The sequence below is a fragment of the Pygoscelis adeliae genome, unplaced genomic scaffold (genome assembly GCF_000699105.1).
Source record: "Pygoscelis adeliae isolate BGI_AS28 unplaced genomic scaffold, ASM69910v1 Scaffold181, whole genome shotgun sequence".
Classification (NCBI taxonomy): domain Eukaryota; kingdom Metazoa; phylum Chordata; class Aves; order Sphenisciformes; family Spheniscidae; genus Pygoscelis; species Pygoscelis adeliae.
In genome coordinates this window covers 3,527,801-3,545,590 of record NW_008824360.1, presented here as the reverse complement: position 1 = coordinate 3,545,590, position 17,790 = coordinate 3,527,801, and the positions used below count along the sequence as shown (strand labels likewise).

Genomic DNA, 17,790 nt, shown 5'->3' with positions numbered 1-17,790 from the left:
TATTTTTGCTAAAGCTACATTAACTTCACTAAACAGGAATCTTCTATTTTCTAGCTCTCACTGACACTCGCAATTCTCCTTATTTTGACATCTAAATTCCACAAATATGTTGTTTACTCCCTCTTCTGGGCTATTAATGAAAAATATTAACTAAGATCAAGCCAAACATCCTCACATACATGCAGCATCTAAAAGTAGTATTATTAGTAGGATTCAACAGTGCGGAGGTTACTAATTTAGACAAATGATGTGTGGGGGTTTTCTCTCCTGAAAACAAGCAAACACAATCTCATTTTGGCTTTTTGGAATATTAACTCAATTAACACGTGCAAACGCACACTCCAGCCCTGACGCCTACACATACTTGATCTAGTTCTGCCTGAAATCTATCTATTAGTCACTTCTTCCTCATAAAAGGAAAAAAGGTGCTTTAATGAATACACGTGGTGCTTATTATTTGGATTGGCAACATTTGTGCCTTCTGTGCCTGAACGGCACTTAGAATAGGTTAACATTTGGTTTACAACACAACAATAAAATTTGCCTTTATTGCAAATAAACAGAGTATTCACACCTTACAATATTGTTTTAGATGCAGATTATATTCACTCTTAGAGGATCTAATATTAATATAAAAGGCACATGCATTTAATGTTTTCACACCTTTTTTATTTTCCAAGCAGTGTTAATACGTATTTTAAATAACTGCATTTACTTTGTTAAAACATGAAACTATTTATGTACATTTGTTTGCAATCTGAGAACACACACCATCAAGTAATCATTTGTACAGTAATAACATGTATCAAAAAAAAAAAAAATCACAGCCCAGAATTTTTAACATCCACTCTCCCATTTGCTTTGATTTAAAAGCTGCACTAATAGGAGAGAAGCCTCAACATTATAGTAGTTGAAACAGGAAACAAACACCGCTCTCTTCTAATCATTGTCTTCAGCTGCTTTGATTGGTTGCAGTTAATATTAATAGTATAACCTTTAAAAATTGTGGGGAAAGGTAATACTTTATCTTCACTCCTCATATTAAGGCTCCAAAGCAAGCTTAATGAGAAACCATTATAAAATCATACTGCTAAATAGTATCTTAACTCACAATTCAGCCTATATAATTATATCAGTATTGCAACTGACAATTACTACTGATATATCAAACTTACCTTTCTTACACAGCGCTGCTCAGGACGTGTGTCACGATTACAGCATTAACTATTATTTGGGCTTACGTAGCGAGACAGATTAGAGTCCTACCCTTACCACATGAATACAGAGCTCAAATTTTGCGTACAAACAGAAATAACATGGCCTCAAAACCTATAACATAAACCCCAGACGTACCTGGCAGCCTCTGCGCAGGATTTGTCCTGGACTGACACGACACTAGGGTCACAAGTGAGGCTTTAGGGACTGGCCAAGCTTTTTAAGAGGGCAAGACCAGGACGTAGGCACATTTCAGCATACCTGGCTCTAAACAATGCCTTCTATCTTCCCTAGTACAACATGACATTAAACTCACCCAACTAGTAATGAACAAAAATAATTAGTAAGTACATTTATAAATGACATTTTAAAGACGATTAACATATAAAACATTATCATTTTTATGAAAATAGACCGATTTCAGCACAAGCTTGCCTTTTTTAGGGGAGGAGGACACGTACATTTTTTATTTTTTAAAAGGCAAGTGTTCTCCTGGACAGCTGCCAATAATCTTGTGTAAAATGTCCTTAAAGCAAGACAAACTCCTCTGTACTAAATCTTTTTAATCTTTTCTTTTCATCTTCAGAGAAAAGGTCATTTTCTTCATGGAGTGGACTGGAAGCAAAGTCATAGTCTCTAGAATGACCCTTTACAAAAGTAAACAAGGGATATTTCTCCTTAGATGAAGATTTCAGCATCTACAATGTAAAACACATACCAGATAAAATGTTAATTGGAAATGAAGAAATACAGTTAGTAGTGATATTTATCTGATGATGACTGCAAAGTAAAAAATGCATTTTTTATTTTCATTATAATATTAAACCAAAAGCACTGCACATTCTAAACATCCCCTCCTCCCGTTAAACACACATTTACTTCCATTTCTTCTTCAGATAGCTGCTAATTTTATGCCTAACCCTGCATCTTGTTCCATACAGATCACCTCTACATGCCGTTTATTTCAGTGCAGCTGGAGCTCTTGTAGGAAGATAAAAAACTCTACAAAATAGTTAATGGCCATAACGCTCTCCTCAAGCACAGGTATGAATTCTGCAGCAGCTAAGCATCTCAGGGAGATATTTTTATTGGAGAATCGGCATGTACAATAATCAATGTTTTTATTAAAAGTTTAAATCCATACACCTACGTAAATAAGCCAACCGAGAGCACATGGCTAAAAACAGACTGACAACAGTAACAGGCTGTGGTAACTAGGGTGCCAAAAATCTACATTTATAGAAAACTGAGCATGTAGAAAGCAGGCAGTGGGGAATGATAAATACTAAAACAGATCAGCAAAATACCTTTAATAGCAGATAAAGATCCGCCAAATACTGAAAGGCATTTCAGCCTTTCAGGCTGTTTTGGACACTTAATTGTTCACTGATTTTTATTTTTTAATTTTTTTTTTTTTAATTTCTTACCTGCTTTGAAAAAAACCAGCACAGTGATGCAGTGACATGCAGAACTACATTACCCTAGAGGTATACACTGTATGGAACTAAAATCACTAAACATAATTTCATGAGAACAATTAATCTAAAACAGTAAAAAAACCTACACAGATCTTTAAACAGTAAGAACTATTTAAAAAAAGACAGTCAAGGGCTGATGGGGGTGTTCAAAAAAAAAAAAAAAATCACACTCACAGTAAAACCCTTGATTTTTACTGTGGTCTGAAATTTTCCACTTTAGTATTGTCTATTTTAATTGCATTTGGCTATTGTAATGTGAAACCTGGGTAAAGGAGCAAGGAGATATAGGAGAGACACGCACACAGTAATAAGCAAAAGCAAAAGAAGATTAACAAATGAGCATTAGAAATAAAAAAAGTTTGTAAGACATGCAAACACTTTGCTTCTTGAGAAGACTAGATAATTGGATGCAAACCCTTTCATCTCTAGGGGTTGAATACAAGCTGGCTTAGCAGGAACAGAAATTGATAGCCAAATGAAGGCTGTTTGCTGGTCTGTGAAGTGGATGGGTGGACTTAGGCCAGCTCCTAATTGGAAGTTTGCAACAGAAAACTCATCCGAATACTGCATCTCAGGGAATGCATGGTGACCAAACAGCCATCGCACCTTTATAGATGGTCCCTCCAAATCAGGACAGAAATACACCTGCAGTTCCACTGCCGTCGTCTGTGTTCAAATTTCCCTGAAACTTCCTTCTCTACAGGTACGGGTAACACCTCTCTCTATGTACTAAGGGAGGTGATAAGATACTAAATACAGAACATAAACCGGACAAACAGGTAAATGCCTAAACAAGAGTCAAGTGGAACTTGGTTAAGATTACTGCAATTATTATCAAACTACATCTCACTCAGTGATCACAGATACTTTGAAACTCTAAAGAACCTACAAGTTCTTTAGATACCAGTGATGATTTCTACAGAGAAGTTTATTGATAAACATCAATATTTTTAGTATTTCAGTGTTAGACTGCCACTGTTGTCACTGCAACAATTAATTCTTTGTGCTGAACTGCATCCAAGTTCAACACTCAATCAGTCCAGTTCTTCTGAGAACTTTTCATTTCTGCTAAGAACCTGGGCTACAAACAAGCCAATGCAGTTGTAGCCCAAGTGGATTATTTATTTGCTGTCATGGGTTTTGATAGAGAAACAATTCACTGCATTAGCAAAAAGACAAGCCTGGTACCAGTTAAGTAACAATGTGAAGCAGCACCGAGGCTGCGGCCAGAAAAAGGCAGAGCCATCCCAGGTGCTGCGCAGAACAAGAGCTTTTTTTATCTACCAGGTGGTGTTGAGAAGCCAGACAGGAACTGCTGTGCCTGCTCGGTATTTATGCTGGAAGTGCAAGACAGAGGTAAGACTACAGCCAGTCGGTAAATCCGTCCTTCTCAAGTCTGGATGCGTTTCCAGGTCTCCTTATTCTATCAGCTATTTAATTCCAGGTATTACTCAACTACTTAACAATAGCTGCCAACTGGCGAGTACAGAAACAAAGGGTAACCTGAATGTGGTTTGGATGGATTTTCACCAATCACTCCATTTGGGCCCTTGATTTCAATGCCCTAATTTCTCTATCACTGAATGTATGGCTCGTAAGGTTTATCCTCAAGTAATAAAAGCTAAATCTTTTCTCCGACCTTTTATTGCCCACAAAAGCAGTGAACTTGAATTTTTGAGTCTAGCCTACCTAGGGCACACTGGGAATATACTGTGCTTTATAGTTCAAGAGTTATCGCACTCAAATTGCAAACAAAGGGAAAAATAACGGAAGAGCAGGAAAAAACAAAAGATGTGAAGGAAGGACTGAAAGATCATAGAGTGTTTCTCACATTGTATTTGCATCCAAACTTTATTTCCAAACTTACTGTGCCTGAAATATATTTATGTAAAATAATGTCACTAATATTGAAGAACTTCTATCTAAAATACAAGGATAATAGCTCCAAGACAGATCAGCCGTGAGTATTTTCACAATGTATGTTCACGAAAAGAAATGTACTTAATCCCAAACTTGGAAGAAAAGAAAGAAGGGAAAAAGAGAAAGAGAACTTCCAGTGCAACCGATTTTGTAATAAGATTTTTTTTTTTTACTATGTTATCACATGCTGTCTTATACATGATAGAACAGGAAAACACGGAAGAATAGAAACTTCACTATTTAAACTCTCCATATATCCGTTGCTTCGGAACTTCTGCTTCTTTAAATTTACTTTCTACCTCTCTGTGTAAAAATCAAAGAAGCAACTTCAGCATCAATCAATATCTACTAAAGATTATATGCAGTATTAAGTTTAAAAATGCTTTTTTGGCTATAATACTAATACCACTTAACAGGACATTCAAAATGCTGTACAAACACTAATTCTTTGCACTGTTGTGGTAACTGCTGTGGTTAGAATATTGATATTGTGACCATCTGCTGCTGCCGCTGCATCTTTTCATAGACTATTTTTTTTAAATCACACACACAGTTATTTGCTACACCGCAGCTAATACAACATATTAATAATGCTGTATTTCATACGCTCACATACTGTAATAATTAAGGGAAAAAAGTCAATTACATTTGGACCTAAATGAACCTATACCAGTGTTTTTCAAGTGGAAGGACATGACCAGACAGATTTGCCGGGCGATACCTGCTCCGTAGAGTTCAAAGCATTGTTACCAAATCAAACACACTGCTTTACATTTAAATGCCATCAGAAAGAGCACTTACGCTAACAAGAAATAATAGACAATTTTGGCTTGATCAAATACTTCCATTTAAGAAGAAATCCCTCCCGAGGGATTGATTGCCTTTTCAAAATTCCTCCTCGGGTAGGGGGCAATCGGGCGGCTCGGCAGGGCTGGCTGCGGAAACATCCCCATTTCAAGAGTGCCACCTCGTGGGCCCGCCTGTGCCAGCTCGGCCGCCGGCGCCCGCCCCGCCGCCGTTCCATCAGCCTGCTCCGACCGAGACCCTCTCTCGCAAGGCAACCCAGGTTCTCCCCAGGCTTCACATGTTGGTAAAACCAGATGAAACGAGAAACGATCTAGATTTCTCATGACTATAAAAGCAGCAATAAATACCAAGAAAAGAATGATGTCTATTTAGAAGAGCCAAGCTGATTCCCTCCCCTTCTCCATACACAGTACACACACGCCGCTCTGGCTGAGTCGACGATGTGGTAACTTCGACACCTACCTTCGTTATTTCTTCAGAAGCCTTCTCAAAGTCCTGCACAGTTCTACAGTAAAATCCTATTGTGCAGCTCGGATCCATTTTTTTGAATGACATCTTTTTGGGAGAAGGACAGTGGAATGACTGCAAGTTTCAAGATTAAAAAACATGAAATACATGGTTAAGGTTGGGAATGGTACAGCCCAATGCATTTACTTTTTTCCACCAACAGCTTTAACATACAATCCCCTGTATCACTCTTGAATTAAAACCCAGCACGCACTTTTGAAGTAATTTCTTCCACACACACCCCCCCATTCAAGTAATTCCCCTCTTCTCCACATGTATAAAACCTCCTGCTGTTCACGCTGTATTCACCAAACTTGCACACAACACCATGTTAGTTTGAAATCTGTCAAAGGTCTGCCGCTCCGAGCAGTACTTTATGAATATTCCCAAGGCAGAGGAGGTGAATGCTCTTCTGCAAATTGAATTTGTAACAGCTTTTGCACTATCTTACAATTACTGCTTTACTACCACCGCCCATTGCCCCTTTCCCTCCCCCAACCTCTATAAAAGACACATAATGGAATAAACCAACCTCATGCATTTTCCTTTAGTAAATGAAATTGGTTAAAAACCCCACAAAACCCACAAAAGCAAAACCGTATTACAATAATCCACAAGGCCCGCCGCCGCCCCGGCCCCCCCCCCCCCCGCCGTTCCATCAGCCTGCTCCGACCAAGACCCTCTCTCGCAAGGCAACCCAGGTTCTCCCCAGGCTTCACATGTTGGTAAAACCAGATGAAACGAGAAACGATCTAGATTTCTCATGACTATAAAAGCAGCAATAAATACCAAGAAAAGAATGATGTCTATTTAGAAGAGCCAAGCTGATTCCCTCCCCTTCTCCATACACAGTACACACATGCCGCTCTGGCTGAGTCGTCGATGTGGTAACTTCGACACCTACCTTCGTTATTTCTTCAGAAGCCTTCTCAAAGTCCTGCACAGTTCTACAGTAAAATCCTATTGTGCAGCTCGGATCCATTTTTTTGAATGACATCTTTTTGGGAGAAGGACAGTGGAATGACTGCAAGTTTCAAGATTAAAAAACATGAAATACATGGTTAAGGTTGGGAATGGTACAGCCCAATGCATTTACTTTTTTCCACCAACAGCTTTAACATACAATCCCCTGTATCACTCTTGAATTAAAACCCAGCACGCACTTTTGAAGTAATTTCTTCCACACACACCCCCCCATTCAAGTAATTCCCCTCTTCTCCACATGTATAAAACCTCCTGCTGTTCACGCTGTATTCACCAAACTTGCACACAACACCATGTTAGTTTGAAATCTGTCAAAGGTCTGCCGCTCCGAGCAGTACTTTATGAATATTCCCAAGGCAGAGGAGGTGAATGCTCTTCTGCAAATTGAATTTGTAACAGCTTTTGCACTATCTTACAATTACTGCTTTACTACCACCGCCCATTGCCCCTTTCCCTCCCCCAACCTCTATAAAAGACACATAATGGAATAAACCAACCTCATGCATTTTCCTTTAGTAAATGAAATTGGTTAAAAACCCCACAAAACCCACAAAAGCAAAACCGTATTACAATAATCCACAAGTCAGAAAAAACCGAACATGCCCTGCTTCATAAATGTTTTTTTTCCTAATGTGAAATCTCTTTTCATGACAGATGATGCTCTGACAGTGCTGTGAACTGACACCATCAGCAGCCATGCTATAAGAAAAAACAAACAAATATACAAACCCCTTCCCCACACTCCTCATTCACAGTTTATGAAAGAAAAGGTAAGTATATGCTATCTACCCTGATTACGTGTTTGTTTATTACAGGAACTGTAGCTTTGATGAAGCTCATCTAATAACTGAAATTATTTGGTCACCACTGACTGTCTCTCAAAGGCAGTCCTCTTTATTCTGCTTCTAACATGCAGGACTACCCAGTCATCCCACCTCTATTAAATCACTGGCAAACCTGCTTCAGCTGCTCAGTAACAAATGCTAACACACCACGTCTGCACCACCCTGCAATGGAGATACCACTGTACTAAAATGCAGATTTTGTTTTTCATGAACTTCCCCCAGTGATCAATATTCTCCAGTGAAGAGTCTGTGCTATTTCCTTTCATATTTACATGTCAGCTGTGCACAGCTCACGGCTCTTCTGTCACAGCGCTGGTCAGCACAGGACCGGGACAGCTTACTAACACGACACTAACACCAGGACAGAGCAACGCAGGAGATTTCTCACCAACACCACTGTGTTTCCTCTATAAAGGGTAACTAACAACTGTTACAATCTGATTTGACTATAGCAACAGCAAGCCCTGACAGCTAACATCAAGCTGTATACTAGAAACCCATTTTATCTTTTTATCTTTTTTTTTTTTTTGCCAGAGAAGTCAATCTACAGAAGACGACGGCGCTAGTCACCTAACCTGAGTGTATCTGTCAGTGTAATAGTTTTACATATTGAAGTATACTGTTCTTTACTTGTGATTACAAACCTAAGAGAGGTACTTCTATTAAACCTCTGCTAAAAAATATAAGCAAAGATGAGAAGTACTATTTCTGCAAGATTGATTTTAGTCACTGTTTCTTCTCCTAATTCCGTTCAAATTTTATATGCAGAAATTGTATTCTCAATATTCATTCCTGAGTCATCAAATACATAAATAAAACTCCGCCTTATGTACCGCATTTCAGCAATGACATTGTAACTACAGTTGTGCTGTACTGTTCAGGGCAGTAGTCTTAATGCTACACAAATCACTGTACAAGAAAGAGAAGTGGGTAGGCTTTTTTTTTTTCCCCACTCCTCCAAACAAATGGATTCTGGAAGCCAATACAGAGTGGATTGATTTCGAACTTATTCTGGACAATTTGTCAATTTTGAAAATACTCCCTACAGATGAATCTAACAAGCAACTATCCACACTAAGAAAGCAATTTCTGTTTACTTTTGACATTTCTGGACAAAGATATAATACTATTAAATGCACTAAGCATTAAATTGCAATATATTTTCTGTCTGCAGAAAAGCATTAGGATGCGATCAAGCCAAGCTGGCAGCTTGCGCACCTTCAAAATACATTTAAAAACCTTATTATTATTTGGAAATTCATATTAATGCCAGTTGGCAGCACAATCTGGAGGATTAGTCATGGGAACAGAAACCAAAAAAGATGTGTATTTTTTGTAGCTTGGCCACTGAGCTATGGTGTGACCTTAAGGAAGTCACTTCAGCTCTGCTTCTTTGTGCTCTTCCCATCTTTTGCCTGGCTTATCCAATTAAACTGTAAAATCTTCAGAGAAGGCACTGTATTTTACTACAGTTATAAGCATAAAGGGGCAAGGATCTTGGTTATAATCTCTGGCTGTTGCTACAGTACAAATAGGTAGAGCTGGGACTCACCAACTCTTCTTCCAAATACCTCAACGGGGTAAATCTAAGGGCATCTCTAAAAATAATGAAAGTTTCTGTCTAGGATATTTTCTGATACATTTTGCTGCTATGTTCTTTTTTTTAATTCAGAACCTTCTCATTTTCTAGAGAATCTTATACTTCTATATTATATGTCATGCTAATTAAAGCATCTTGTTAAGGATAAATACCAAAAAATACGTAGTGTTTGCTTTAAGTCGGCCCTAGGATTTGACGTTAGCCCTGTGTAACTCCTTTGATATATATAAGTACTTTTCCTAAATACTGTTTGATGGTATTTTGATTACGGTATCGTGATCAACTTCAACATATGTTAACAGATCTTTCTTTCCGTGATAACAATAGACAGGACCATTGCAGTTCACTCCACTGTTCTCAGTTTAAGTTAACTCTTGGCTGCTATACAAAACAGAAGCCATGGAGATACATAACTTCATTACACACCATTTGACTTACATTCTAAGTGTAAACAGTCAATTGAAGATCACCTACTCAGTTCCTCAGGTGTGAGTTTAAGAGTTGCGTATGACTCACTTCCACTGTTCACAGGACTTTACTGCAAACCTTTAAGAATTCTACATTAAGTAGCTAGTATCTTAGAGGTGGTGGAGATTAATATGTATTCTTCTTCCTTATTTAAATGCAATATGTTGTTTCTGAAGCTGTGTTTCCACATTTACGAATACTTAACTTCACAGAACACAGTGGCATGAGGAACCACTAGTAATACCCAACTCTGTCCTAGAGCAGCTGATGCTGTCCTAAGCAGTGGATGCACCCAGGGCGTGTTTCTACACTGAATGAAGAGTTCCGAGGAGGAGGCTGGAAGTTCATGTGGAAGTTGGACCTAAGATCAAGGAGAGTTTGTATGGATGGCGCCAAGTACTTCTACTGTGAGTACTGTGGCTATTAAACACTTACTTCTGCAACTGATAATGTTTTCCCATGGTACTTGTAAATTGAATTCTTTAATAACCTCCTTTAGCTCTATCTATTTTCAATGCAAGTTATTTGGCCAGAGGTTAAAGGGAAAACACTATTGTAAAAAAACCCAAACCAAACCAAAACAACCAGGCATGATTTTTAAGACCTAGGCATAGCCTGAAAAGATGCATCCACTACATCTAGATGCACCCAGAAAGTCGTGGCCTAGAAAGGTGTTGGGGGGGAAGGAACAAACAAACGCAGCACTTACACTTTCAGACCTGTCAGTTTCTTGGAAACTACTATTCCATAAAAATAGCTTGATTAAAAATAAAAACCAAAACTCCTTAAAAGAAACAGTTCAGGAGACTTGAGTAAAATTCATCTGGTCAAACACAAACCTCACTGATAAGCTTCAAAAATTTCCACTTGTATGAAGCTAAAAAAGTGACCTACAAAGTTGTTAGGAGCAAAACTTACATTTAAAATAATAACCACCTACTCCAGTATAGAAATATTAGAAATTCCTAGATAAAGCAGCAGCAGGTAAACCTACAGGAACTCTGGTTCCAACCTGACAACAGGCTCCTACTGGTGAATACTACAGTAATTCTCTCCATGATGTTGACTGCAACTTGAATTTAAAATAAAATTAAATAAAATTGACCAAAAAGACAAACTAACAAAAACAAATCCAAATAATTCAGGTTTAAGTACTCCAAATATTGTCTATTTTCTTTGATGGAAAATTACTTAAATGAAGTGATCATCTATTTTTGAGGTTTTCTGATCATTAAAAAGAAAGAGATGAAGATTAATGAAGTAAAAATTAAAACCCCATATTGAGTTTTTAACCTCTGGTCATTTTTGTTGATTACAGGCCTATAAAGAAGGGCAGAACTTTGATAAATAACATGTAACTGTAAACCCATAAAGATGTAGCTAGCTAGAACATCTCTAAATAATTAGTGTTTGATTCATATGGGAAGAAAACAGTGCCAGGTCTATATCCATACTACCTCAAGAGGGAAATCCTTTATGCTGACATCTACAAAAGATTGGCAGTAATGAGGATCCATGTAAATCAAACTGTCATCTACAAGGACAAAATAGAAGACAAGTAATTCAAAAAACACCTTATTATTACACTGCTTACAATCCAATTTCTATGCAGAACAGCTGAAAAAAAAGCCAGCAAGTAACTGCTTGCCAGGCTGATATTCATTGACTGAAGCATAGGTTTTTGCAGGACAGATTAACTTTTGCATAATCAAATATGCTTGTATAAGCAGAATTTTTATAAAGTGATGAGACTGTCATTTAATTTTTGGTGATAAAATTACTTTTACAAACACACAATTATATTCTGGAGTTTGCATATGAAAAATGTATTGTGCTACTTCATCCTGACAGGAAGAATATATTGCTTGTCATTTAAGCATCAACTAACACCACTTAAACAAGTAAAAAGTAAATACGTAAATAAGAACTGCCAGGTAGTAACAGCAAACGCTCCTGAAGTTTGGTGAAACAGATAAATTATGCCTTGTTTATGCAACAACGGAAATTAAATGTACATTTTACAGAATCCAATTACTATATGGAGTAAATGACAAATGACTGGACTTGGGTAGATATGATGAATTAATAAGGTACTCATTTTGCTATTTTAATCATGCTATTTCCCACCGGTTCGATATTAACTTCCTAACTCTTAAAGAAAAATATTGAAGAGACATAATATATTAAAACACCAACCTTGAAATCCAGCAAAGTAATACGACTGCTTGGGTTTGCCACCAATAATACCAACACAATACTCAAGGCTTAAAATTCCCTACAACAAGAACATTAAATAATTAGGATAGTGTTAAACAGAGTAAGTATAAACTGAATTAAAATCTTTGCTCTTTCTTTACTGTTTTTAGGCAAATAGCTTTTTTTTTTTTTTTTTTTAAAGACTGGCTTCATGACTTTCTGGGGCTTGACTCAATTTTTAGAAGCTTACAATTGACCAAAGTGAAAACATACCACCAGATATTCCAGAGAAAGTCCTCCCTTTTCATGAGATGCCCATACATTGAGAGAATTGGCAGTATCATTTCCAGGGAGGAGACAAAACGTAATGTCATGCAAGTTGAGCACAGGTTGCTGAAGTCAAAAGGTATCAAAGTATTCAGATTTACAGGGTTCATATACATTTACATTCTGTGGCCCTGAGGGCTCTCTTCTTTTTGCATTCAAATGTAGAAGTCTGTCTAGAGTATGAACTTTTACATCATAGGGAGAAATGCCAGCTGAAACGAGTAATTACAAGCTACAGCTCTAAAAACAGCAGCCCAAAATATGGGAGGAGAGACAGACACACAACAGACAAGCCCCATAAATCTTACTGGATGTTGACTGTGAGGGTAGAGAACTATCAGTATGTAGCAACTTTGAGAAAGAAACATTACAAATACACCTAATGGGATTTAAAGATGGACATGGGGTGAAATACAGGAATCATTTCAGTCTGGAGGTGTAAAGAAAGAAATATACTCTTCCACTCACGGCAAGGCTAGGAGCCACTAAAGGCAGAAAGAGTTGGGATATCAGCCATGGGCTACAGTCACACCAGTGCTGCCAGTGTATTTATGTTCATTCAGGCTGAAAAGAGTTGGTTCTGTAATCCACGTTGCCTGTGCTAGCACACAAACTTAGCAGACTTAGCACTACATAATAAAATGTTGATTTTATGGATATACCTTCTAGTGCTGGGGAGAAGGATTCACCTGTATACACGCAGTTTTGCCAAGTTAAGACCATTGCAGCAGCTTAACTCCCTGAAATTCCTCTATCACCCACAAGCTCTGGATGCAGTCACAGACAACAGACACCAAAAAACCCACGCTTGATCATTTCTCTATTAAAAGAAGTACCTAGCAAAGGAATGGAAGAAGGCACGGAGGACTTTCCTCCCTCTCCCTTCAACATATTTCTACTCTTCTTGCTTTCATGAGGTTCTGTTTCTTACCAGGGCTCATTAGGATTTTTGTGAATATTCAGTCTTGGCTTAACACAGTTCTCCATTAGTTATCCCACCAGCTCCAGTGGGAGCTGAATTTTGCCAACATCGAGCACTTCAGAAAGCTGAGCCCAACTGTTCTAATGTAATTGAAGCCCAAGACCATTAAATACTCTGAAAACTGAACAGCCTTTAAATGTCCATAAATCACAGTGGTTTTCTTGTGGCACTAGACAAGTGTTGGGTCCAAAAACTTGGACTCTGGCCCCAACTGGGACAGCAATCCAGAAGACTATGAGTTGAGCTAAAGTGGAATCTCCATTAGCTGGCAGTCATACCTACATCCTCTCCTCTAAGAGATCAACCAGTAAAAGCATAACCATTACATTATCATTGTATAAGTAGGGAAAATTTCTCTCAATAGAATGATTGATATTTCATGTACTAATAAGACCAAAGCTTCTCGAGATAACATTTTCTCTGCTTAGACAATGATAAAGTCATGTAACATAACAAAAGCTGTTGTACTCCTCACCTAGGATGCTAACAAAGTCAACTTCAGCATGGTTTATATGGGTTAAGAGAAAGTGCTGCTTATTTAAAATATGAATGAGAAGGCTTTTTTAGAAAATGCTCCTCGATGGCTGAGCATTACAGAGCATTTAGGCAGATCAGAGCCAAAGGCTGAAACAGCTAAGGAGGACACATCTTCTGCCAGTGACACAGAAAGGGAGCAAAGCTACTTAGAGTAATGAATAACTGTTTAATCTATGGGAATTTTCTTGTAAAAGAGAATTATAAAAAATTTATCAATTTTCATCCATAAATATAAAATCCTTCGTAAAAATTACCTCTTGTACTACATTCTAAAATCTGCATTTTTAACTTAAATCCAGACCCCAAGAAATGTAGTCGTTTCTTGTGAACAGTCAAGGCAGAGACTGGAGTGACTAATACATGCAATTGAACGCCCTCTTATCACAGTCTCTTTATTATAACAGACTGCAAAAGGCAGTACCAGGCTTGGTAAATGAGCAGCAGAAATCACCCTGGTAAAGCCAGTTGTACAAGGCAAGCTTAGATAACGTGACTGTGCTATGAAACCCAGTGCCACGCAAACGTATTTTACTCTGGCAAAAGGGTGTTTTTGAGAGCTAAATTGAGAAAGCCTCTGCAGGGTGAAACTAGCCATAGATATCCGTCAATAATAAAAGCCAGTACTAAAGAACTGGAGTCACTTTTCTTTCACTGGGAAAGCCTTATGAAAGTTGCAGAAGCAACTGTTTGTTGGCTTACAAACGAAGGCACCGTCTGTTTTCCTGGACACGAGTGATTCAAAGGGTTTTTTGCAGTTAACATTGAAAGTAAAGTAAGGTTGCTGTAGCTCATGCCTGCGACCACAGGCTTGTCTTAGCTGTGTCAGAATTAATCAGAAAAGAACTAAAACCTTCCAAAACCAACTGCCTGAAAATACAAGGAAAAGAATCAGGAAAGAAAAACAATTTATTAGTTCATCACTTAAATAAAAGGCTTCATCACTCTGTCTCCCCACGCCATTAAAAACCAAACACGTTTCTTAAAATTTTACAAAGACAGAGTCACAAAAAACCTGATGTCACAGACTTTCAGATTTTGTACATGCTACTAAGTTGTGGTATTTTAAAAATTAAAACAAGAATTTAGAGACAGATAAACAGCAGCATGAAAAACAATAAAGCAGCACGGCAAGAGAACAATCTCTTCCCTAAGAGAAGTATTCTTGTGCTCAAGAGGTAGGATTACAGTACATCTTCGGGTGTTAGCACCATAAACAGAACCTCTGCTGAAAAAGAGAGGACAGCATAGACTTTCCTCCCCTCTGCTTTCTCCTTGAATTTTACTTTTTTCCAGTTTGTTTTTATTTGTGGTAACTGCTTGCTACTCCTGCATCACTGTCCTTAGAAACATTCATCCTAATGTCCAGATAGTGAGAAAACACTTGAAGTAGTGACTAAAGATATCAAAAAATTCTCTCTTAAGGGGAAGAAAAAGACAAGAGAAAATGGGAAGAACAGACAAGCAACAACCTTAAACCATTTGACATTTAAGAAAATAAGAAACAGAATAATGAATTTGGTATATTTATATTTTAAAATGCTGACTGATACTTAATATAGCACAACTCTAATAGCATATGTAACTAAATTACCATTTGTAATTTGAGCCACTGCATTAATGTCTTTTCAGGTAGCTACTTCAGGAGTAGGATAGTTATCACTGCTTTACCAAGGGACATCATGTACTCTGCAATTACGTCTGATCTTGTAATAGGGAAATTTAAAATCTGTAAAGTCAAACTTTACAACCTTCAACTGTAAAATCACCACCACACATTTAATGGGTAGAAGATTACCGTCATGAAGTCGCTTTTCATATCACCTAGTGCTACTATTTGAAAAATGATTGAACTCTCATTTCATACCTTTACAAACTCTAAGTAGTCCATGTTTGTTCTCTCTCCACCGAGTCTCACAGGAACTAATATAATTACAGCTTTTGTGTCTGCTTTTCCAGAATCCATAAAAGAACACTGTCTGTCAATAACATCTGAACTGTAGACTGAAAGGAGACACACGGAAATAGTCATACTTAAAATGTATCCGCTAGCTTTTACAAAGACACAGGTACCAAATGCCATCACTTAGTTTGACAAACTGAAACTGCAGTCCTTCAAAATATTACTGTCCTCCTGAAACATAACTCCTGAGTGACTCTGATGAAACACAGCGTTATACCTTATTTTCAGCAATATTTTGTAGAATGGTAATCTGCTGCTGCTGAGATAAGATACATTGCCAGGAAAATGCAGAAGGGGTAGGTTAGGAGAAAGCCGATAAATGTTTATTCACTTGATACAAACTTCTTCTAAAAAGAGTAGTTTAAAACTTGAAAGCCTAATATTTTGTAGAATGGTAATCTGCTGCTGCTGAGATAAGATACATTGCCAGGAAAATGCAGAAGGGGTAGGTTAGGAGAAAGCCGATAAATATTTATTCACTTGATACAAACTTCTAAAAAGAGTAGTTTAAAACATGAAAGCCTACAACTAACAGAAACATCTACATATTGAAGGAAAAAAAGACAATAATTGATTTGAATAAATACTGAAGTTCGCTGTCTAAAGTTAACACAACAGTCACTGAAAATGGGTGAAAAAACTCAATGTAGTATTATTGCTTATTTCCTCCAAACTAAGAGATGCAAAAAATCATCACCAGAAAAAAGAAGCGAAAAATTAATAGAATTTTAGAAGTTTTCACTGTCGTTGTAAGCCAGGTGAAACTGGTTTGTAGTGTATGATTAAACAGTGTCTCTTTAAAACCAGTCTGATTGATCACCCAGGGATGTCGGTCTCATCTGTCCTATCCCAAGATCGGTTATGACATAACTAAAATTTCTGGCAGCTAAACATGGCTACTGAAGTAATACATTATGCTTAGATTTGAAAGACTATAGTCATTAGTGTAAAGTTTCACCACACATTTAGTTTATCTTGTCATCATTTTCTGCTCCTGAACATCCAGAACTCTAAGCTCCTCTGCCCATTATTGATTATTTAAAATGCCACGTTGGAGCAGAAGAAAGGTTACCACTGACTTGGGTTCACTATCCTGCTCACAGCTTTGAACTCCAAGCGAAAATGACTTCTTACTTATTCTAAGAGACTGGTGCAGTGTTTTTTTTTCCACTAGAAAAATGGGTAAGAGAATCCTGTGATGCAAAAGACAAATAAAATATAACTAACAAATCTAACTGAAATGAAGTATTTTTTAGTTGTTTGGTTGTTTTGGGGGGGTTATTTTTAATAAAATATGGAAGTTCTTACTAGCTTATTGCTAAAACAATATTGAAGCGAGTACAAAACAGATTATTAACTGATTTAAATCCAAAATAATAAATTACAGCAGGCAGATTGTAATAAAAAGGTATCTTGCTGGATTTGGAATTCCACTACCTTCCCCTACAAGATACCAAACAAGCAATGTATGAAGCTTTCCAGTTGTGATGTCCGATTCTCAAAGAGAACAAACATCTGCATATATCAAGAACCCCTTTGTCTACATAATCTCAAGTTTGTGGATCCATTTTGAGTTTAGTTTTCTCCTTTAGAGCTCTATTGTTAAGTGCTTACTGAAAGGTATAAAAAGCATCTCAAGTGTTTGCAAAAATCTACATAATCACAACATTTACCTGTACAATCCTGAGCAACATAGACTGTTACTCCTTGTAGCTCAGGGTCTCTTGCTTCTTCAACAGCTTTTCTAAGTACAAACACAAAACTATTTAACTCATCTCTGATTTTAAAGAAATTAACAGTAAATAAACATAAATTATTTGATTTTTAGAAACAGGTTGGTTTTAATTGTTTGTTGTTGGTTTGGATTTGGTTGTTGGGGGTTTTTTGGATGGTTTTTTTTTTTGGGGTGTGGGGGGATTGTGGTTTTTTTTTTTTTTTTATTCAAGACACCTTCCATTCCTGAT

General features: G+C 37.4%; 1 protein-coding gene across 1 annotated transcript in view; it reads right to left on the bottom strand.

Annotated features, from left to right (window-relative positions):
* Positions 1-651: 651 nt before the first annotated feature.
* Positions 652-17,790, bottom strand: part of ATG4C (autophagy related 4C, cysteine peptidase) — a 26,321-nt gene continuing 9,182 nt past the window's right edge. The window contains exons 6-11 of the mRNA XM_009319821.1: positions 17,500-17,570; positions 15,731-15,867; positions 12,021-12,099; positions 11,282-11,358; positions 6,832-6,951; positions 652-1,913 (exon numbers count right to left, since the gene is read on the bottom strand). Of these exons, the coding sequence (XP_009318096.1) occupies positions 1,743-1,913; positions 6,832-6,951; positions 11,282-11,358; positions 12,021-12,099; positions 15,731-15,867; positions 17,500-17,570 (655 nt within the window). The 3' untranslated portion in view covers positions 652-1,742. The remainder of the gene's footprint in view (positions 1,914-6,831; positions 6,952-11,281; positions 11,359-12,020; positions 12,100-15,730; positions 15,868-17,499; positions 17,571-17,790) is intronic.